This window comes from Mustela lutreola, chromosome 11, assembly GCF_030435805.1.
Source record: "Mustela lutreola isolate mMusLut2 chromosome 11, mMusLut2.pri, whole genome shotgun sequence".
Lineage (NCBI taxonomy): Eukaryota > Metazoa > Chordata > Mammalia > Carnivora > Mustelidae > Mustela > Mustela lutreola.
This window is the reverse complement of record NC_081300.1, coordinates 40,438,809-40,459,861: the sequence shown is the minus strand read 5'-3', so window position 1 is coordinate 40,459,861 and position 21,053 is coordinate 40,438,809. Positions and strand designations below refer to the sequence as shown.

At 37.5% G+C, this 21,053-nt stretch overlaps 2 protein-coding genes across 2 annotated transcripts in view; one reads left to right on the top strand and one right to left on the bottom strand.

The window, feature by feature from the left end:
• The window catches only part of DSC1 (desmocollin 1), a 245,197-nt gene extending 244,441 nt beyond the window's left edge, over positions 1-756 (bottom strand). Inside the window, exon 1 of the mRNA XM_059138997.1 lies at positions 620-756. The gene's annotated coding sequence lies outside the window, so the exon portion shown is untranslated. The remainder of the gene's footprint in view (positions 1-619) is intronic.
• DSG4 (desmoglein 4) overlaps positions 1-16,590 on the top strand; it is a 33,146-nt gene extending 16,556 nt beyond the window's left edge. Inside the window, exons 9-16 of the mRNA XM_059138973.1 lie at positions 2,434-2,705; positions 3,971-4,110; positions 6,500-6,727; positions 8,364-8,669; positions 11,443-11,585; positions 11,736-11,799; positions 13,113-13,321; positions 15,826-16,590. Coding sequence (XP_058994956.1) covers positions 2,434-2,705; positions 3,971-4,110; positions 6,500-6,727; positions 8,364-8,669; positions 11,443-11,585; positions 11,736-11,799; positions 13,113-13,321; positions 15,826-16,590 — 2,127 coding nt within the window. The remainder of the gene's footprint in view (positions 1-2,433; positions 2,706-3,970; positions 4,111-6,499; positions 6,728-8,363; positions 8,670-11,442; positions 11,586-11,735; positions 11,800-13,112; positions 13,322-15,825) is intronic.
• Positions 16,591-21,053: the final 4,463 nt, after the last annotated feature.

The window sequence follows — 21,053 nt, the reverse complement described above, 5'->3', positions numbered from 1 at the left end:
AGGCAGTCACGGAATACCAGCTAGTAAGTTATATGACTTTATAGAGGTTTTATACATGTTATCTAATCATCCCAACTCTGGGAAGAAAATATTCTGATTCCTTGTTTTATAGAAAGTGAAACAAAACCAAAGAGGAACACTAAGTTGTCTTAAGTTCACCCAGGTGGCAAATGACAAAGACAGGATCCAAGCAGAGCTCTCGTTTCCCCAAGTCATATTTAATGTGCCTCAAGGTAGCATCTGGGGCCAGGAAAACAAGCAAGAAGCAAGAGCTCGTGCCTTGAGACATTTCCCTCTGTTCAACCCTATAAGCCTCTTTCAACTGTGTGTGCCTGCTACTCTCTTCCAGACCCACTGGCACCAGAAAATGTCAATTCCTGAAAAGCAGAACATACATACTCACACACACCATTTTCTCAGTCCCCTGCCATAGAAGCACTGCCTGTTTTGTAGACAGACTACTAACCTCCTCCCTTAATTCTAAAATGAACCAGCATCCCCCTGAGAAATCGCAGGGTTCCATTAACTTAGATCCGAAGCAAAAACAAGCAAACAAAATTGCACATGAGATTCTAACAGCTTAGCTTCGATGTTAAAATTTAACGTAGCAAAAACTCACCAGAAGCCAAATCGATTTTTGGAGGGGTCACCTTTATCCTGAGCGCTTCCTGAGCCTCTTGTAGAATTTCTTAACACTTGCTCCATGCTTTCTGACACAGATCTGCATATCCTTTGTGAGTATTCTTCAGTCCCGCCTGAAACTGCAGAAACCCATTTGTTCCAGCCACTCCATTCTAATTCCAAAACCAGACCCATGGTTGTGTTTATTCTTCTTCGCAAAATCCGGACTTCTGCATACAAGTGCAAAACTTGATAAAAGGTCTCACTTGCAGAGGATATGAGAGGCTCTGTGCCTTTCCTCTGCTTTTTATCTTCCCTGTTGGAGGGAAGATCAGCTCCCAACCAATTCACAATATTCTGTGAATGTCTATAATTGACACAATGTTATATACATATTAATATACTTTCCACCATATCTATTCAAAATATACTTTCCACCATATCTATTCAAAAGAGAGAGAACTATTCTGACAAGCAAAAAGCACATATATGTGTACATGCAAAGGACTGCCAAGAGATTCCTCTACCAGAAGAGAGGATCTTAGATCTCTCGTTTGTTTAAAGACAGCATGGAATTCTAGAAAATAAAAACTGAGATATAAAAGAGGTGTTTCTTCCCATCGAAAATCTATTTTTGACCGCAGCATTCATAATTGGTTCTGTGTGAGGCATCATGTGGACCAGAGAGAGAACAGATGTTCCAAAGAATCAAAATCTCAAACCTGAAGGGTGTGAGCTGAAATCAAAGGAAATCATGCGGGCAGACCCCATGTTAGGGCACAACTGAATTTCTATAAATACTTCTATCTTATTAGCTCTTGTGAAGAATTAACTAAAATTCACTAAAAAAATATTTATGATGTCATAGAATTTCCTTGAGAAACAGAGGTTTACTTCAGGGTCTTGCTTGTTGGTAGTGGTCTCTTGACTTCTGTTGTCGGTAAACGTGATGCAAGGTTGCTTACATTAGCTTCCAGGACACTTCTAAACAGACTTTGTCCAGGACTCCCTTTTCACAACTGCTTTCTCACTCATTATATAAGAGGGAACTCTCTTCCAACCGAAAATCCATTTTTTAATATACAATTCACAGTCAGCTCTGTGCTGAATTGTTGGTGGTGACTTTTCATGTCACCACATCAATGATTCTGGATCAAAAGATTCCATTCACCTTTTATCCAAAGAACCCGTTTCAAAGGTAGCTTTTCTCTGGGAAAGGTACTTACCTATTTGAATGTGCCCTGTGAAGAAACCTTCTTGTCTCCCAGACCCAGCACAATGAAATTATAGTTTAGGCTGCATTTAATAATCGTGAATTTTCCTTTAGAAGTTGTTTGCATCATTTTTTTTTAAATTACATGTTCATTTACATCATATATATTGGCTCTTTTATTCTGCTGAATTCAAGAGATTCTCAGATGTGGATTCTACAAAGAAAACCTGGGTCCTATTTATTCATTCACCAGTTGTAAACCCTTTTTATTTCATGCTAAGTTTTTTTATTTTTCTCATTTGGAAAGAGATCGTTCTTGACTTCAGGGTCTTTATATAAGAAGTTTAGAACTCTAATAGATAGTCCAACTTAAGTCACAGGCCTAAATAACCTACATACCTGATTATGCCAAGACATAAAGGGAATAACATATCTGAAATATCTGATGCAATAATTGGTAAAGTTTTATCCATTCAAAATCTGAATTACATAGCTCCTGGACTTCACTTTCATGTGCTGCTTTCTTATCACAGCTACTTACTCTAACAAAAGAGAGTCCTTTTGCCCTTTCGGAATTTTTTTACTTTCTATGATTTCAGATGCTGGATTACGAACAAACGCCTAATATTCATCTTGGTATTGGAGTGAAAAACCAAGCTGAATTTCACCACTCAGTTGCCTCTCGATTCCAAATGCACTCAACGCCTGTAAGAATTCAGGTTGTTAATGTGAGAGAAGGACCCACATTTCATCCAAATTCTAGGACCTTCAGTATACGAGAAGGAATAAGAGGGAATTCCTTATTGAATTATGTGCTTGGCACCTATACGGCTACAGATTTGGACACAGGAAACCCTGCCACAAATGTCAGGTACCACAAAAACTGTGCTCATGTCAAAGTGATAAAATGGGGTTTTGTCCAGTGTTAACTCACACAGAATGTGCTAGACTGTGTGGGTTGAAGTAGTTTTTGAGTTTGGCTTTGCTTCTCTTGTTCATTTGCTTGCTTTAGAACACTTTGGTAGCACTGACATTTTCCCAAGATTTTAATAGTATTTAAGGGCAATATGGCCTCCAACTGGTTAGAAAGGTAATTGTGTCAGGAAGAAACTATGAGGTCAAAGGGCTGCTAAGAGAGTCTAGAAGTATCTCTAATCTTTTGTGGCCAGTTGTTACCACCCTGGCCCCAGGCTGATTTATGCCGTAAACTATGAGACATAATAAAAGATGAATCACTGCTTGTTTCCTTGAAACCTGTCTCATCCAATGAAGCTGGGGCTAATCTCAAACCCCAGTTTGATTTAAGAGGAAAAAAATATATAATAAGAAAAGCTGAAATATACGTGTTTCAGAAATTTGACTGGTATAAAGAAAGTCAGGACTGGAGAAATAGGTAGGCATTCCAGGGCACTAGTACACAGATTATACATGAATTACATTGTATTAAAAGATACTCAATAAAATGATTCTAGTGAAATATATAAGTATTCTCTATGTCTCTTCCTTATCTCTCTTCTCCTCCTCCTAATATTTTTGGAATGAACAGTCTATTGATTTGTAAATTACTTTGACGTTAATAGTTTTGATTACTTGATAGACTAAAAAATTTACAGACAACAAAAATTATGAAGTCTATCAATATGGGATAGAAGAAAAGGATCTTCATCCACTAAGATCAAGCAATTTTAATCCATTATATTATTATATTATACATATTATATTATATTATATTATATATACCACAACCCCTAATAGGCCAAGAGTGAGATACTCTAAAGCTAATGCACCTTAAAATGTATTAATGCATTTAAGAAAAATGAAGCATATCACATGTGAAAATGAGTAAAGGATATTCCCTCAGTATATAATGCTATAATAAATAAACCTGAAAAAGACTCATACATTGTACTAACAATTATAGTAAGAACTAGAAAAGTAAGAATCATGAAATTTTAAAACCCTGTTGTGAACCCGTGTATTAATAAGTTTAACACTAAAATTTTATTGAGATATATATAAACCAAGGCAATCATCACCGTAAAACGCACAAACACCATATTTATGTTTAACACATTGTATGTGACCTAAAATTAACTTTTGTAAGAGCTAACGATGAACTTATTTATTTAAAAACAGGTATATCATAGGACATGATGCAGGCAGCTGGTTAAAAGTAGACTCAAGGACTGGTGAGATACAATTTTCTAGGGAATTTGATAAGAAGTCAAAATATATTACCAATGGGATATACACAGCAGAAATCCTCGCTATAGACGGTAAGAAAATTTCTTCTCAATATTTAAAAAAAATTATTATTATTCCACTAAATATAAATGTAATTCTAATGTTGATATTAGATTGACTCAAGTAAAATATATCATTTAGTGTGTCTGTCTGCAAGGCTTCTAGAGAGTTCTAAGTACCTTAGATTAAGAACTGAACTCGAGGTGCATGGGTGGTTCAGTCATTAAGCACCTGCCTTGGGCTCAGGTCATGGTCCCAGGGTCCTGGGATAGAGCCCTGCATTGGGCTCCCTGCTCAGTGGAGAGCCTGCTTCTCCTTCTCCCACTTGCCCTGCTTCTGTTTGCTCTCTTGCTCTCTCTCTCTCTCTGTCAAATAAATAAATAAAAATCTTAAAAAATAAAAGTACTGAACCCAGTACACTCATAACCATAATTTATATTTAAATCATAATTTATTTTACCTATTTCCAAAAATGAACTGTATGTGACTTACAGCATAAAGCATAAAAGTTTAAGTCTAAAAGTAAAATTCAATTTCTGTTTATGGCCTCATTTCTTGAGATGTTTAATCCAACTTTCAGAGTATATTAGGAATGTTTACATAAAGTAAGTGCAACAAGGTGTACACAAAGCTCATTTGGGGATGACCAAGAGGAACAGCAGTGTCCCAAAGAGTACAGTTATTTTAAGGATTTTTCAAAAGATTTTTTATGTATTTATGAGAGAGAGAGATTGTGCACACACACACACGCACACACACGCACACACACACATGCATGAGCAGGGATGGGAGTGGAGAGGAAGAGCAGAGGGAGAGGGACAAGCAGACTCCATACTGAACATGGAGTCCCAGCTTGGGCTCCATCGCAGAACCTGAGCAGAACCTGAGCAGGACCTGATCATAACCTGAGCAGAAACCAAGAGTCAGATGCTTAACCAACTCAGCTTCCCAGGTGCCCCAAGAGTATAGTTATTTTAGTACCACTAAAACTGAGCTACAATGAAAAGCCTGTGTAAGTGCAGCTTAAATGGACATGTTGTCCCAAGTAGGATGTTAAAGTAGGATGTTAAAGCAGAAGATTATTCCCCATATAAGAGTGAAATTAAGTCATAAGTGCAGATACACTGAACTTTTAAATGAGTGGCTTCTTGTGGGGAAATCTATTAAACGTTCTTGGTGACTGCAACAGAAAACTTACTTATCAATAGTTAATCATTCTCCGAACAGTGCCTAGGAAACCAGTTACCACAGAACAAAACAGAAATAAAGTCAAGAGCCAGGAAAGAAGAGAGAAAACAGGTCTTGCAAATATATATATAATAGAAGATAAATACTATAGGTTTGTATTGTTTATATCTGAGCTATACAGTGGCCAAAGACAAAGATAAAGGGGCACTGGAAAAAGAAAAAAAACAGACACGTGCACGCGCACACACACACACACACACACACACAAACAAGATAATACCGAAGTAATTATAGTCTATACATTCTGCTCTTCATCCCGTGAGCACCACTTTCAACACTGGATCAGTTATTGAAATATTACAGTCTGATTTATTATCAGCATTCTAGAACACTTATTCCTATAATGGATTCTAACCATGTTGATCATGGCCTATGTTTGCATATTGGTCATATGTAAATATCTTTAAAAACTAGAATAAAAATTAGTCATCAAGTGAATAAAGAAGGAGGAAAAAACTATCAAAATTACAACAGAAAACAAAAAACAAGACCTATTATTTAGATACCTAAGCAGAGTATCTGCACAGGCACAAGCTAACCAGATGGAAAAGTGAACTAAAAGCTCAGATTCCTATTTCTTCTAATAAACTATATTAACCCAAAATTTGTTTCAAGTAGGTTAGGAAAAAATTTTAACAGATTTATATTTGTTTTCAGAAGTGCCATTGCAAAGAGAAATGGCATCTAAGGGATATCATTAAAATAAACAGGAAAAGAGAAAGAAAAAATATATAAACAATTATTGCATTTCAATTGTGATTATTTTCCTACAAACACAGAACTCAATAAGCATCTTGAATGGAAGGCTATAGGCTGGACTGGGAGTCTGGTTCAGGGGGACAAGGTAGAAACAGAGAGCTATGGTATCTTGGGATGTGCAGGAGTTGGCTGAATGAAACAGATGAATAACACTTTGGGAAGAATGAATATAACACCCGAGAGTTCTGGATTAGGAAGAAACTTCTTCTAAGAACTAAAAAAGAAAAAGTGTGGCTGGAAGGTAGTAAGCAAAGAGTGGTTTCACGTCATTGAAATAAGCAGGAACCCATCAGCCACCCCCGAAGAAGTCATTCATGCTATTCCTCTATGCTGTGGCATTATTGTGGAGTTATGAGAAAGAATTTTCTCCCTCACACTGTTTACCTCAACACCCACGATGCTCTGCTGTTTCAGATGGCTCTAGGAGAACGGCCACAGGAACCATATGTATCGAAGTTCCTGATGTCACTGATTACTGTCCAGTTGTTTTAGCTGAAAGTCATTACATATGTATTGCCTCTCCATCAACACTTATCTCTGCAAGAGACGTTGGTGATCATTCTTATGGGTCTCCCTATACCTTCTGTGTTGTTGATCAGCCACCGGGGACCGCTGACATGTGGGATATGGAACCAGTAAATGGTAAGTGGAATGCAAACTTGCTCATCTTTAAGACCAAAAACAAACACAATGACTAAATAATTAGGCAAGATAGGTAGTAATACTTTCTATCTCTGTTTCTATGATTCTTGACCACATTCATAATAATACAAAGAAACACATAACCAAAGTATTTAAATAGTAAAGATGTCCAAGTAGTACATGTGTTTGTGGTAACTGTTGCTATGTTAAAAAAAAAAAAATGCCTGGGGGTACTGAGAGTAAATTTCAGACAACATCACATTTTATATAATTGGGTTCTACCTCCTGAGGTGTCAAATAGATAATAGAAAATGAAATACTATAAGAGGACCTCAGTTGGGTCACAATAGCTCTCTAACTTCCTTCACTTGAGGCAACAATAAAAGATTTTTAGGGGGTGATAGGATGGGGGTCCGACCTCAGAGCCCAAGGTGAGAGGAAATATTTCTCAGGTCTCAGAAGCCACTAAGATTCTCCATTCATAGAATGGAGAAACCCTAAAATGATGCCAGAAAAAAAATACCACCCTTAAGGACTTAGTCAAAAGAGGAAATTAGGCAACTTGTTTTCATAAGAAAACTTTTTGGCTCTTTTCCACAAAACCACTTTAATATTTTAAAAAGCTAAGCACTAAAGTAACCCCATTAAAATTAAGACAACTTTGAATTCATCCTTCCTATAAAGCTCAATATGTCATTCTTAAATAACAACTGTTAAACACATTTTCCTCATTAAGATCCTAAATATTATGAGTAAAAACATTTTTTAAAAAGGTTCAATGTGGAGGATCATAAAGGTATTCAGATCATATTATAGATTTGCCAATAAAAAATATAATTGCATCAGAGACAATATTCCTGGAGTTCTATTTAGATGTTGGTGTTAAAGAACAGCATAAACTTTAACCTATGTGCTGTGGCATTGCACATTATTCAATTCTTGCCTTGTGCACAGGTTACATTTTGGTAGACACAGTTGACTTATCATATAAGTAAGTGAAATTAATAAATGATAATATTTATAATTAGTGCATGTTATGGGTTAATCAATTAACACTCGTGATTTAGATATAAATTTAATCCTTTCTAAATCTTCTTTGGGTTAACAAATAAATTTCGACCTCTGTTTTAAGCAATAATTTCCATGCAAATCAATAGGCAGTGGTAGCACAAAGAATTAGGAAAATAATAGCTATTGAAATCATCTAAATTTAAGTGACAGAACAGCACCTCTGAATAAGAGAGAAACAACAGTCTTCTTTTTTTTTTAAGATAAACAACAGTCTTAAGGAGGCTATTTGCAAACCATAATCCTAAATAGAAGACTTCTAATATTTCCTTTCTGCTCGATATTTTTCATTCATTGGACAAATATTTATTGAGTGCATGAAACATGTGAAATGTTATTGCTCTAGAAAACAAGCAGCAGGGTCCTAGCCTCCTTCAAAGAAATAATGATTCAGCAGGAAGAAGTATTAAACAATTCATTACAAATATTATTTTAAAAAGTAAGTATAGGGTACCCTATGACTAAGGGAACATGAGACAAATAAGGCCCTAGGGGAGTCTTGGGTATTTTAAGAAGGGTTACCCCAAGGAATTTCCATTTATTTTCTCTTTCCTCTCTTCCTTTTCAGCTACCTCTGCAATCCTGACGGCTGTGCAGCCTTTAGACCAGATTGTTTACCAAATCCCAATCATTGTGAAGGACAGCTATCACCGGACGTGTGAATTGCCACAGATCGTAGCGTTAGAGGCCTGTGACTGCGACAACAACCACGTGTGCTTGTATCCTAGCACAACAGGCTTCGACGTGGGGGACGGCAGCTCAGCTACCAGTGACATAGATGGCACTATCACTGATGAACAGGCTGGGGGTTCAAATGTTGGTCTCGGGCCGACAGGGATGGGCATGATCGCTATGGGACTCCTACTACTACTTTGTAAGTACTAGATCGAATCCCCTTTTCAGTAATTATTCAAGACAAGAATTAACCAGGTTCACTGGGGTGGCTAGTTTCATATTGGTCACTTCCCTTTGGAATCTATAGCAATTCTCATAGGGATTTGGAGAAAAAAAAAAAAAGTGGGAGTAATAAGGGCACGTACTTGTTCCGTAATAATAACTAGAATTATTGAGGGTCATAGAGATGAAAAACACAAGCAAATTTCTAAGTATAAAGTAGCAAAACATAGTAAATCTCATCATGAAAATTTTAAGCAAAGTGCTTTAAAAGAGGTTAAGAGGCAATTCAAGTCCAAGTGGGAAAGGTTGGGAGTCTTTACGGAGGAAGTGGCTTTGACCCAGGCCCTACACACCCAAGATTTTCTTAGAAGGAGGGTGGTATCTGGGGTGAAAATCTGAAAGGAACAACACAAACGTGAATAAGGAGAGGGATGGAAAGGCACTGACCACTCAGGAAATGGACAGGCTAAAATGCGGCTGGGAGCCATCACACAGGAATGTTCACGATAAGCCAAACGTTCTGGACTTCAGTCCTCAGGCAATGAGAAATCAGTGAGGATGTGTGGAATCAGGTAACCCGTTCACGCTGGCTTAATAGGAAGCCCGGAGAAGAGCTTAGAAGAGAACATGAGCCTCTGGACTCTTGATAAGAGTGTCTGCAACCAGGACCATGGTCACAAGCATGGTGAGGTCCTTAAGCAAACCCTGCAAAAGGGGTCCTCCTCTGCCTATACCATTTTTTAAAACACATAAATCCTCAGAGGAGTAATACATTTTAGGCTGCCCCTGCAATACTTTAGATTTTGTAGAAATCAAAAACTGGATTAAAAAAAAAAGCTGACTAAATCCTTCAAACTCTAATATGAATATGCTCCAGTGAAGAAGTACACACTGAAACATGATCATTTTGAGGAATGAAAAAACAAGTGACTTTGGGACAGACTTTCCTTTTTAAATTTTATTTATTTATTTATTTATTTATCTGTCAGAGAGAGAGAGAGAGAGAGAGCGAGCAGGCATGTGCAGGGAGAGCGGCAGGCAGAGGGAGAAGCTGGCTCCCTGATGAACAAGAAGCCCAATACGGGACTCAATCCCAGGACGCTAGGATTATGGCCTGAACCAAAAGCGGATGCTTAACCAAATAAGCCACCCATGCATCCCCGCACTTCCTTCCTTAACTAATACGAACTTTGAAGATTATACTAAGATCACGAGTGATTATCAGAATGGTATTAGATATATTTTCCCAGAACGTGCCAATAGCAAATGAGTCGAGGTGTCAGCTTGCTTTTAAGCCAGTGGGTCTTGGCCTCAGCTGCACATCAGAATCATTGGAGATCTTTAAAATTAATCATGTTCAGGCAGGAGTACTCAAGATGAGACCCCAGGCTGCAGCACGTGTAAGCCCTCTGCTGAAGCTGATGTGCAGTTCAGGGATAAAAACCTAGAGTCAGCTGCATTCCCCGTAGACTAGTGTTCAGAATTTCACAACTCTTCCTTAATCAGGCCAAGAAAGCAGAAGAGTTGTGAAGTCGATTGTAGGAGGAGCATACCCTTTTGGACAGTTCTTTGTCCTCCATGGAGAAGCCCAGACTGTGTTCTTGGTGGGCAGGAACCATGTGATGGAGAGAGGAAGGGTCCCTGCCCAAAACATCTTCTCAAAGGGCCTTTATTTAAGACTTTTGATGTTTGCTCCAAGTGAGATTAACTATTTCAATGAAATCAACTAAAGTCCTGATTTAGGAGCTTTGATACTTTCGTCCATACCTCTAAGTAACTCAGGGGAATGCATGCTATACTAGTCAATTAGAAAAGTATAAAAAACAACTACAGTGGACCCCAAAGTACTAAACTGAGTATATTCTAAAATCTTAGAAAACTTAGGAAGTGTTGATATTTATGGATTAATATGTAGAATTCAAGTGAGGTTTTCATTATAGTTTGAAGACAAAAATCTTAAAATAATAAATATAAGGAGCTCAATTAAAATTAGTGGGTGATATTTGATTGATTCTAAGTATTAATATGAGGGTTGAAGGAGAAACCTATTTTTAGGTCCTATAACTGAAATTTGTATTCAATCTTTTTGATAACATATATTGATTGTGTATTTAACTTATACATATATACATGATGCTTGGTTACATGGGTTTGTATATATTGGTTTTTATATGGATATATATATATATATATATATATATATATATATATTTATATGGATACACACACACACATATATATATATATATCCACAGGGACTATGTGTACATATATACATATCCAGGTACCTGCACATAGAAACATGCTCTTGGAGATAAGTACATATTTATTCATGTGTATATATAGGCTAGTAAATATATATATACATACACAGACAATTATATGTGTGTACATGAGGGACTAAGAATCAGAAAATTGGATTTGAATCTTGGATCTGCCAGCAACCAGCTGGGACTCCTAAAGTGGATGGAAGAAAGGACCTTACTTCCCTAATGTATCAGTAAAGAACCCTGATGATGTGATCCCAAATTCCCTTCAGTCGAGCTTCAAAGTCTATGTGATTTGGTGGTTTGGTGTTTATAAACATGGGTGTTGTATATTCAGTCCTTTAGGGAAAACTGATGCTTTCTTATATTTGCATTTTTCCCTTTGGTTCTCGATATAATGCCGCATTTTTCAAAAAAGGATACATTCAATGACTTCCTAACTTAGACAATATGTGTGAACTCTCTTCCCACTTTCCTGAGTAGTGTCTCCACTCTTGCTGCTCATGTGTTGCTGCTGCAAACGAAGACAGCCCGAAGGCCTGGGGACGAGGTTTGCTCCTGTGCCAGAAGGGGGGGAAGGAGTGATGCAGTCTTGGAGGATAGAGGGGGCCCATCCAGAGGACAGGGTGAGTGCACTGTCACGCTCCTGAGAAGTGTGGGATTTCCATGGAACTGAGCATGTCTTGACAATTATGCAAGACACAGAACTAAAAATGTCAGTTTTTATATACTTAACATAAAGTATGCATTTCAAAAATATTTTTCTTTCTTTTCAGGATGTGTCAAATATATGCGTACCCATGACAGCCTCTAATACCCAGGATCGTATAGATTCTTCCGGTCAGTGGACACCAAAATCTGTTTTTCTTTTTAAAATTTGCAAAATTATTCGACCAGTTAAATTTCATGTATAAGTAATTTTAAAAGAAAACAGTATGTCTGCCAACTCTTTGGATGATAGTATAATGAGAGGGAAGGTTACATGTTTGAAGTTAGCATTCTCTTTTTCTTAAACTACAGGCAGAGGAGTATGGTGTAGCAATTGAAAATGTAAACTCTAGAACCAGAAAGTTTGAGTTTGATGCCCAGCTATGTCCTTGGGCCCGCACTTAACCTCTCTGGGCCTCAATTTCCTTATCTTTGAAATTGAGTTTATGATAATACCTACTTCAAAGTGTCACTGTAAAGAGTCACACAACATATGATATATAATGTATGTATTATATATATGATATGCTATATATGTATATGTGTGGTATGTGAATATATATCACAGAATATACACATACACATATACATACAAAATGTGTGTGTGTGTTTGTGTGTGTGTGTGTGTATATATATATATATATATATATATATCACAAAATATATGGCACAGTGCCTTGCATAGAGTGCTACTGTAGCCATTATTTGTAATACAAGCTGTTCAAAAAATAATAATAAAAAAAGCAGCAAAAATGCTCTTCTAATATACACTGAAATACTTTTCTTAAATCTACACGTGCATTTGCCTCACCAGCCTTAGCGTCTCCTAATTTACCAGCTCCATGTACACCTAGGAATACTGTAAAATACCCAGCTAGTGGGCAATGACCAAACAAAGCTGCCCAATTCTAGAGCAGACATGAGATTTCTCAGTGGTGGTTCCTTAATATCCCCAAGCAGAGTTGGGATGCAGAGAGCCTAAGGTGGCTGAGCACGCCTAGGAAAGCCCGCTCTCCCTCCAGCGCTGGGGTGAATGAGGACCGTTTCAGTTTCTGCTGGTGCCCTTGCTGTGGAGGGTCCCTGGGTGGGGTGTAAGCCCGCTCTGACAGGCCAGGGCAGCTTGACAGAGGCAGTGAGAGAGGGACAGGACAGAGGCAGAGGTCCTGCTCTTCTTGGCAAGCTCTCCACCTGTGAGACTAGGTGAGAAGCTGGTGCAAATGTGAGGCCAAAGTCTGAACGCTAGCTCCCTCTGTACCATTTACTTTGATTTTATCAGCAAGCCTGAGACTGGGTAGAATTCGAACGGCTCTTTGCCTGGCTTTCCGGGACCTCCTTGTGTGGGTAGGTGTGGTGTGTAACACGGCACACGGTGACTGGCAGTGTTGCACGTGGATGAACAGGGCAGACCACTCGAGCACTGTTCTCTGAACACTCACTCCTTTCAGAAATCTACACTAACACCTACGCGGGTGGAGGAACGGTGGAAGGGGGTGTGTCCGGAGTGGAACTCAACACAGGACTGGGGACCGCCGTTGGCCTGGCCGCGGGAGAAGCAGCAGGAGCTCGACGGAGGAGAAGTTCCACGATAGGAACCCAGTGGGAATATGCAGATGCGGGCCTGAACATGGCTTTCTTGGACAGCTATTTCTCTGAGGTAATCCCCCTGCACCCAGTTGCACGAAATAGTGAGACTGAATGATAACTCCCATGGCAGTAGGTTCTTCTGAAATATATTGAGTCATCCTCAACTCTGTCTCAGTTCTGAAAAAAAAATACTTTATATTCAATTAAATATTCACACATCCATCTTAATACTGGGGAAAGGCTAGCATCTCTCATCATTCCCTACTTCCCTTTGCCCCTTTTTGTTTGTTTGTTTGTTTGTTTGTTTGTTTTCATTTCTGTTTCCTTCTCCTTTTCCCACTTTGTTTCCCATAGTAGCAGCAAAACAGGAGGATTCTTATCAAGAAAGAAAAAAATGTGTATCCATGTCTTCTCTGTAGGTGTCCCTCCTGTAGGTATTCCAAGTATCTCCAGCAGAAAGGAGAAAAAAAATAAATTAAAGGCTAGGACTGGGGAAGAAAGAGAATGGTAACTCAGGAGTAAAGCATCATCATGACTTGGTGCTAGATCAGGGCCTAGAACCCCTGTCTCCTGTTCTCTATCCAGTACCCCATCACCAAGAATATGTGTCCCCTCACTAAGAGAAGGGATCATGGGTCTCTGAGCATTCCAAAGAAGAAAGCTCCATTAGACTGGCCTAACAGAGTAGCACAAGGGGTAAATAAATCCCCTTGTGAGTCCCTATTTAGTATGTTTATTTCATTTAATTAGCAATCCATTTCATCTCACATTTCAACCAGCCTGTTTTACTCCCTGTATGGTAACACATGAGTTTCACCACTGCTCTTAACAAAAACAAACAAACAAAAAAAAAATGTTAAGGATGTTTTTGTAATTTTAAGCTCTTTCCTAAAATCGGTAGTTACAAATACTATCACAGACTATGCAAGAATCATATTGACTATGTAAATGAGTGATCAATATCACTAAAAATACTTGATAAATGAGCACAATCACATATGTACCATAGAAATGTCACAGAAATTATATTTAACAAATCATTCATAAAAAATCACACTAATATTAAAAGAGCTTTATCATTAAAGGCAAAATTGTCCTGGGCATTCTGATATGTGAAATAAAATCCAAAAGTGTTCCCTTTTCTCTGTGACTTCAGTAGGTCACCCTTCCCCAAACATTTCAGCTCTACACTTAAAAAAATGACACTAGATTTCAGAGGTGGTGTGATGCAGCCTCTCCCTCTCCTAGCTGAAGCCTGCAGAATGGTGAAGTGCTTCCTTCCTGCCTCATTTTATACCTCCACCCTCAACCCCTACAGCCAATTTGTGCCCTGGGCAAGAGGAATTTTTCCCCATATAAAGGGGTCACTTCAAAATATTAAACAGCAGGGTGCGCGAGTGGCTCAGTCAGTTAAGCATCTGCCTTCAGCTCATGTCCTGATCCCAGGGTCCTGGGATCAAGCCCAGCATCAAGTTCCCTGCTCAGCGTGGAGTGTGACTTTTCCTCTCCCTCTGCCCCTCTCCCTGCCACTTGCGCGCACACACACACACACACACACACACACACACACTCAAATAAATAAATAATAAAAGTTTAAAAAAAAATGTTAACCAGCAAAAAGTTTTAAGGTAGCACTGAACTCATGAAGAAAAGATTAAGACTTAAAACCACTTATTTCCAGTGGTAGAATTTAGAGTCTAGTACAGAGCAGAGGGTAAGCAACATGATGTAGTGTAAAAAGGTTAGCTGAAGTTGAGGTAGAGTTCTACAATGATTTAAGTCTTGAACATGCCATTCACTCTCTCTGGGCCTTTGGTTATCTTAGTTATAAAATAGGGAAGAGATAAGATGATAACAGATTCTGCGGGGTTTCTTGGAACCCAAAAGGGCCACAGCACCTGAAGGAAAGTGAAGAGAGAACTAGCAGCCACCACACCCTCTTCAAACAGAGAAGTTCCCTTCCATCTGTTCTACACGTAGGATTTCATTTAAAGGAGCTGTCATTAAAAATGATTTGAAAATCACAGCAGATAACCTCTTAGTGCCTTCTTCCTGTTAATCTAACTCCAAACACATCTTGGATCTCTTCACTTAGATCACATAAAACCACTGAACATTTGGACACAAGTTTCTGAAGCTTAAAGATATTGACATATTTATACATGCTTTTATTCCAAGTTGATAAACTCTCTCTCCTCAAGTAAGTAACATATTGAACATAACTAAATATATCTTGTTATTTCTAGACCACCTCAGAAACAAAAGACTATAAATCCAAAAATTTAAACCTTGTCTTTGACAAATCTGGATTGCCAAAATCTGAATAAAAGGCAGAAATTATTATTTGTTAGCTTTCAAATAAGAGTGGCTCACATTTATTCAAACTCTATGCACCATCAATACAGACTGACCTCCTTTAAAAATTCCATTTAGAATTTCAGCAAAAAATTTTCAGTGCTTTTTTTCAGTTCATTCCATTAAAACCTCAAATCAGACACCTCTTAAAAATTATTGTAACTCTTTGGTTATTTTAAGGGACAAGAAACTAATTTCCTGTTTTTCTTCTAATTTTAGAAAGCATATGCTTATGCAGATGAAGACGAAGGTCGACCAGCAAACGACTGCTTGCTCATTTATGACCATGAGGGAGTAGGGTCTCCCGTTGGCTCCATTGGTTGCTGCAGTTGGATTGTGGATGATTTAGATGAAAGCTGCATGGAAACTTTAGATCCAAAATTCAGGACTCTGGCTGAAATCTGCTTAGACACAGAAATTGAGCCATTTCCTTCACAACAGGCCTGTATACCTATCAGTACTGACCTCCCTCTCCTGGGGCCCAATTATTTTGTTAATGACTCTTCAGGAATGACTCTCTCAGAGGCTGAATTCCAGGCAGAAATGGCAATACCTGAACCCATGATCCATGGGGATATTGTAGTGACTGAGACTTACACAACGGCTGACCAATGCATGCAACCCACCACAATTGTTTTCGATCCTCAACTCCCACCCAATGTCGTAGTGACCGAAACAGTAATGGCACCTGTCTATGACGTTCAAGGGAATATCTGTGTACCTGCGGAGTTAGCCAACACACACAATGTAATCTATACTGAGAGAGTGCTGTCTAGTCCTGGTATGCCTGACATGAGCAGTGGTAGCATGACTGATGGCTGTATGGGACCTGTAATGAGTGGCGGTATTTTGGTGGCACCCGAAATTCAAGTGACACAAATGATGAGTCCCAACATTCACATAAGCCAAACCACTGGTTCCACATCCCCAATGACATCTCGACACAGAGTACGGTATAGTAACATACATTACTCCCAACAGTAAGTGCTTTGGGCCAGTATCCCATAGGGAGATCTTGTAATCACCAACACAGCCATCAGAGGTTTTTAATGTACTATATTTAACATTTTAACACCCAACAAATATTCAAATATCCTAAGATCAATGCCATTTTTTGAATATCTCTTATTAGGGGGTGAATATGGCTAAGCACTTTAGATAAGTCTTTTATAATTCTTTCTGGTTTTAAATAATGTGCCAAAAACTTAAAGAAAATGTATTCTATCCTTTGATACTGTCTAATAAATGAGCACGTAACTTATAAGGCAAGTATTAGAGGTCTTCGGACCTATAGGACCGGTCATGTAAGCCAAGATGCCTTTGTTCTTGGAGGCTGCAAAAGAAGTCTTGCCTGAATTTATCAGTCATATTTATTTTTTGAGAAATATTTCTGTTAAAAATTTTTAATTGAAAAATTGAATGAAGTGTACATTTCTGAAAGGAGATTGAAAAGGAAAATAGAGCATCTATCATTAGCAATCTGAAGTCATTTGTCTCTTCAGTTTCTCAAGATATGCAATATTTAGGGCATGATTAATACAATCCAGGGAAAGAGTTTGCCAGCTGAATGCATCACTGAAAACGGTTCACTGAAAAGAATGACAAATGTATAGATATGCATATATAAAGTCAATATGGATGAATTTTTACTGCACTTTATTGATTTATATCAGTAACTGTAAATTAATTTAGGATAATAAAAAGAATTATGATAACAGTAGAGTACAAACAGTTCTTAGGGAAAGCAATAGAGCATTTCCTTCATACACAGAATGTTTTTTCTATTCTTGCTAATTATGTCAGAAACCCATATGAAATCTGTTTTGTTGATCTGAGTCATAGAGCTTTGATTTGGCAATCAGATATTCTCCAAAGTACCTCTGCAGTTACGCATGTATTCAATAATATTTACTTAGAAACTACTATGTAATGAGTGCCAGTCTTGTCTCTATGAATAAATAGATGAGGAAGACAAACATTATTTCTGTCTTCCTAGAATCTCCAACTCATTTCTAGACTTAAAACTTTGGGGATACAGCTTTGAGTTTCTACCAAGAATAATTAACAAAGTATTTAAGTCCGTTACTAAGTTGTGTTTCTTTTTTTAACACTGCTACTTCTGTTGAATGAATGAAATAAAAACACATGCACAGATTGCTTACTTCTAGTAGGTATAAAGTAGGTATAAAGGTATAAACCTTTAAGAGGTTCTAGCAAAACCATTTTATTTAATTCTGTAAAATATGTAAAGTATATAGTAGTAACTATAATGTGACTCATAAAACAATGTAAGTGAAATAAACTTATTTTCAGGGCTTATTCCTTTTGGAAGGAAATAACTGTAATGCTTCTTACTTAATTTGTTTCTTTATAAATAAAACTATGGTAGAATTTGAAGCATCTCACATAATCTTTTGCCCAATTCTCTCATTTTATAGAAGAGAAATCTAGAACTGGAGAAGTAAAATGTAAAATGACCACAACCTACTAGTTGTGGTACAGAACTTTGAAGCCATTGCCAAATATTCTGGCCTGTTATCTATACTATATATCCATACTATATATATATATATATATATATATATATATATATATATATATATATCCATACTATAACCTATATATCCATACTATAGCTTCATCAGACTTGGAGAGGATCAAGTTTGGCCTGTTGCATGGTCTTTATGGGTTTAAAGTTGAAAACACTGTAAGATATGAGAAACGACCAAGAAAATACTACTAAACATTTAACTGAAACCACTTGTGAGAAGGCTAAGGAAATTTCTCTATGAACTCTCCTACCAATACACAGAGATTTAAGGGTGCTTCCAAAAGAGGAAATCTACTTCTGCTGGATGTTTTGCCTTATGCGGTTCATGGAAACAAGACCAGAACCATTTTATTTTCTCTCTCAACATTATCAGTGAGGAGCAACTCCTCCATTATTCTAAGATGGTCCATATCACTCACATGCTATAAACCTCTGAAGTTGGAATATTATTAAAACATCATACCAATCAAAATAGAAAGCATAAAACAAGATATCCTCTTCACTACTAAAGAGTTAGGGTATTGATTTATCTAGGATATAAAGATGATATAGCATTGATACCATTGATGTTAAGGTTTAAAAATGGACCCAGGAATTCAAGAAATGAGATTTAATTAATAAATATAATAACATATAGTTTGAGTCATATCTCTTGCCCCGTGCAATTACCTGAAGGGAAGGTGTTATCAAATGTATAAGTGGGTTATCGTAGAAAAGTCTTATTAGGTGAAGGGAAAGGAAGACATTAAAAAGACAGTATATATAGGGGAGCCTGGGTGGTTTAGTCAGTTAAGATCTGCCTTTGGTTCAGGTCAAGATCCCATGTGACTGGGATATGAGCTCAGCCCAAGCGTTGGGCTCCCTGCTCCGTGGGAAGTCTATGCCTCCCTCTCTTTCTGCCTCTCCCCCTGCTGGGGCTCTCTATCTAAATAAATAAATAAAATCTTAAAAAAAAAAAAAGTATTTAGAAACTTATTTCAGAAAAAAGGTATTTGAAAAAATTTCATCTTTTGAATTAGATATTTCTGATGGCAATATATTACCGAATGTAATAATGTTTTATATATTTCTTCAATTAAAAATATGTGATAAAGCAAAAATGTTTCATTTTCTCTTTGGTGCCTGTGGTGTTCTACACACAAACACACATTCAGAAAACCTTTCCCCATTGTGTTGTTAGGTGATTATCATGTCTATAGTGATGGATATAATACAGGAGCATGAATTCACTTGTAAATTGAAATTCAAAATTATTTACTCATCAATGGTAACATTTCTCAATAAAATCATCATTTTCTTAGTAAATGCTCACTATAAACTAACATGTCAACTGCATAAATTCCAGAAATTGTTCTAAATTAGAGAATCAAATATCTTCTTTTTCCCTGTGGACTTAAATTCAATAAAATTATCATTATTGTTCCTCTATCAGAGGCACTAATTTCTGTTGAATAAGAAAAGAATAATGAATTTTCATAAGGGGAATTGAGGAAGACTTCTTGAAAATGGTGAGATCTAATCTAAGCCAAGCAGAATTTCATCTGACAGGGATACCAAAGGCATAAAAACTAAAAACATAGGATATAATCAAAGAATACTAAGTGTAAAATTAAATACAATTAAAAAAGGTCTAAAGCAAAATGGGCATTATACAATTGTACATGGTCAGTCATCTGATATGATGCTTACTGTAATAATTACTCAGAATATATTATCCTATAGAATTCGTTAAACAACACTATGGTATGACTGCTACCCATGTCATCCATGAAGACACTAAAGCATCGTTATTTTTATATTAGAGCTTCAGTGAGTAGCAGAGTTAAAATTCAAACCTAGGATGGCCTACTATTAATCTTCAAATTCTTTTTGCTTAATTCTGGAAGGATCTGTGAGAAAGGCAAATGGTAAAGAAACTTGAATCTCATTAGGGGTTTGGTTTTAACTTCGTATAAAATGGGGAACAAGTGAAATTTTGTGTGTTCGTAAATGGGCAGGTCTTATTTTAGGAGCTGACACTGGGGCAACCATCAGGAGTCCTCATGACAGCTGGTATGCTATTGATCACAGAGACACCCACGAGACCACAGAGCCAAGGGTCCTCCAAAAAGTCAATATTTGAAGGTGAGTTTGCTGGCTCCAAACCCTCACAGATCCTCTTGGACCACCACTGTGATGAGCGGTTGTATTTTGGGTGGTCTAAAATAACTTCAATCAATCAAAGTTTTTCTACATTGGCTGGCCTTGACCTCCCTCCCCACCCCCACTTCAAGTGATGGTGTATAGACCATCTGCAGGTCCCAGAATAGGCCATGCTTTCTCATACCTCTGTCACTCTGCCCCTCCTTGGCTCCTTAACCTGGAACCCTCTTCATGCTCCTCATCTACTTAGCTTTTCCTGCTTATCCATCAACACTCACTTCAACCATTGCTACTTCCCAGAGAGCATGTCATGATATCTCTTTCCCTGCCCCCAAGCTGCTTGCTTAGCTAGCTTTCCTCTACCCCAACTAACACAGGATATTAGCATATGCTTGCCAGCCTGTGAGTACCTTAGGAAAAAAGGCACTGCTTTTCTCCAGTGTTAATAAAATATCTAGCACATAGCATGCACTCATTAATTTTAGAAGTGAAGAATATAGTCCATTTCTCCCAGGCACCTATAAGGAAGTGTCTACAGTTTACCAGCATTGCCTCTAGATAACAGCCCTTTGAATGGTCTTGTGTAAATGCCATCCTTGGCAAGAAAATATAAGTATATAATTCAGAAAGACAACTAATCTCAGGAGAAATTTACCTTTTGCAGAAAAAGTAATAAAGTTATTGAAAACCTCATGTGCTTTTTAAAAGAAATTATGTTATAGCTGAATAAAAGAAATTTTAAAATCTTACTGAG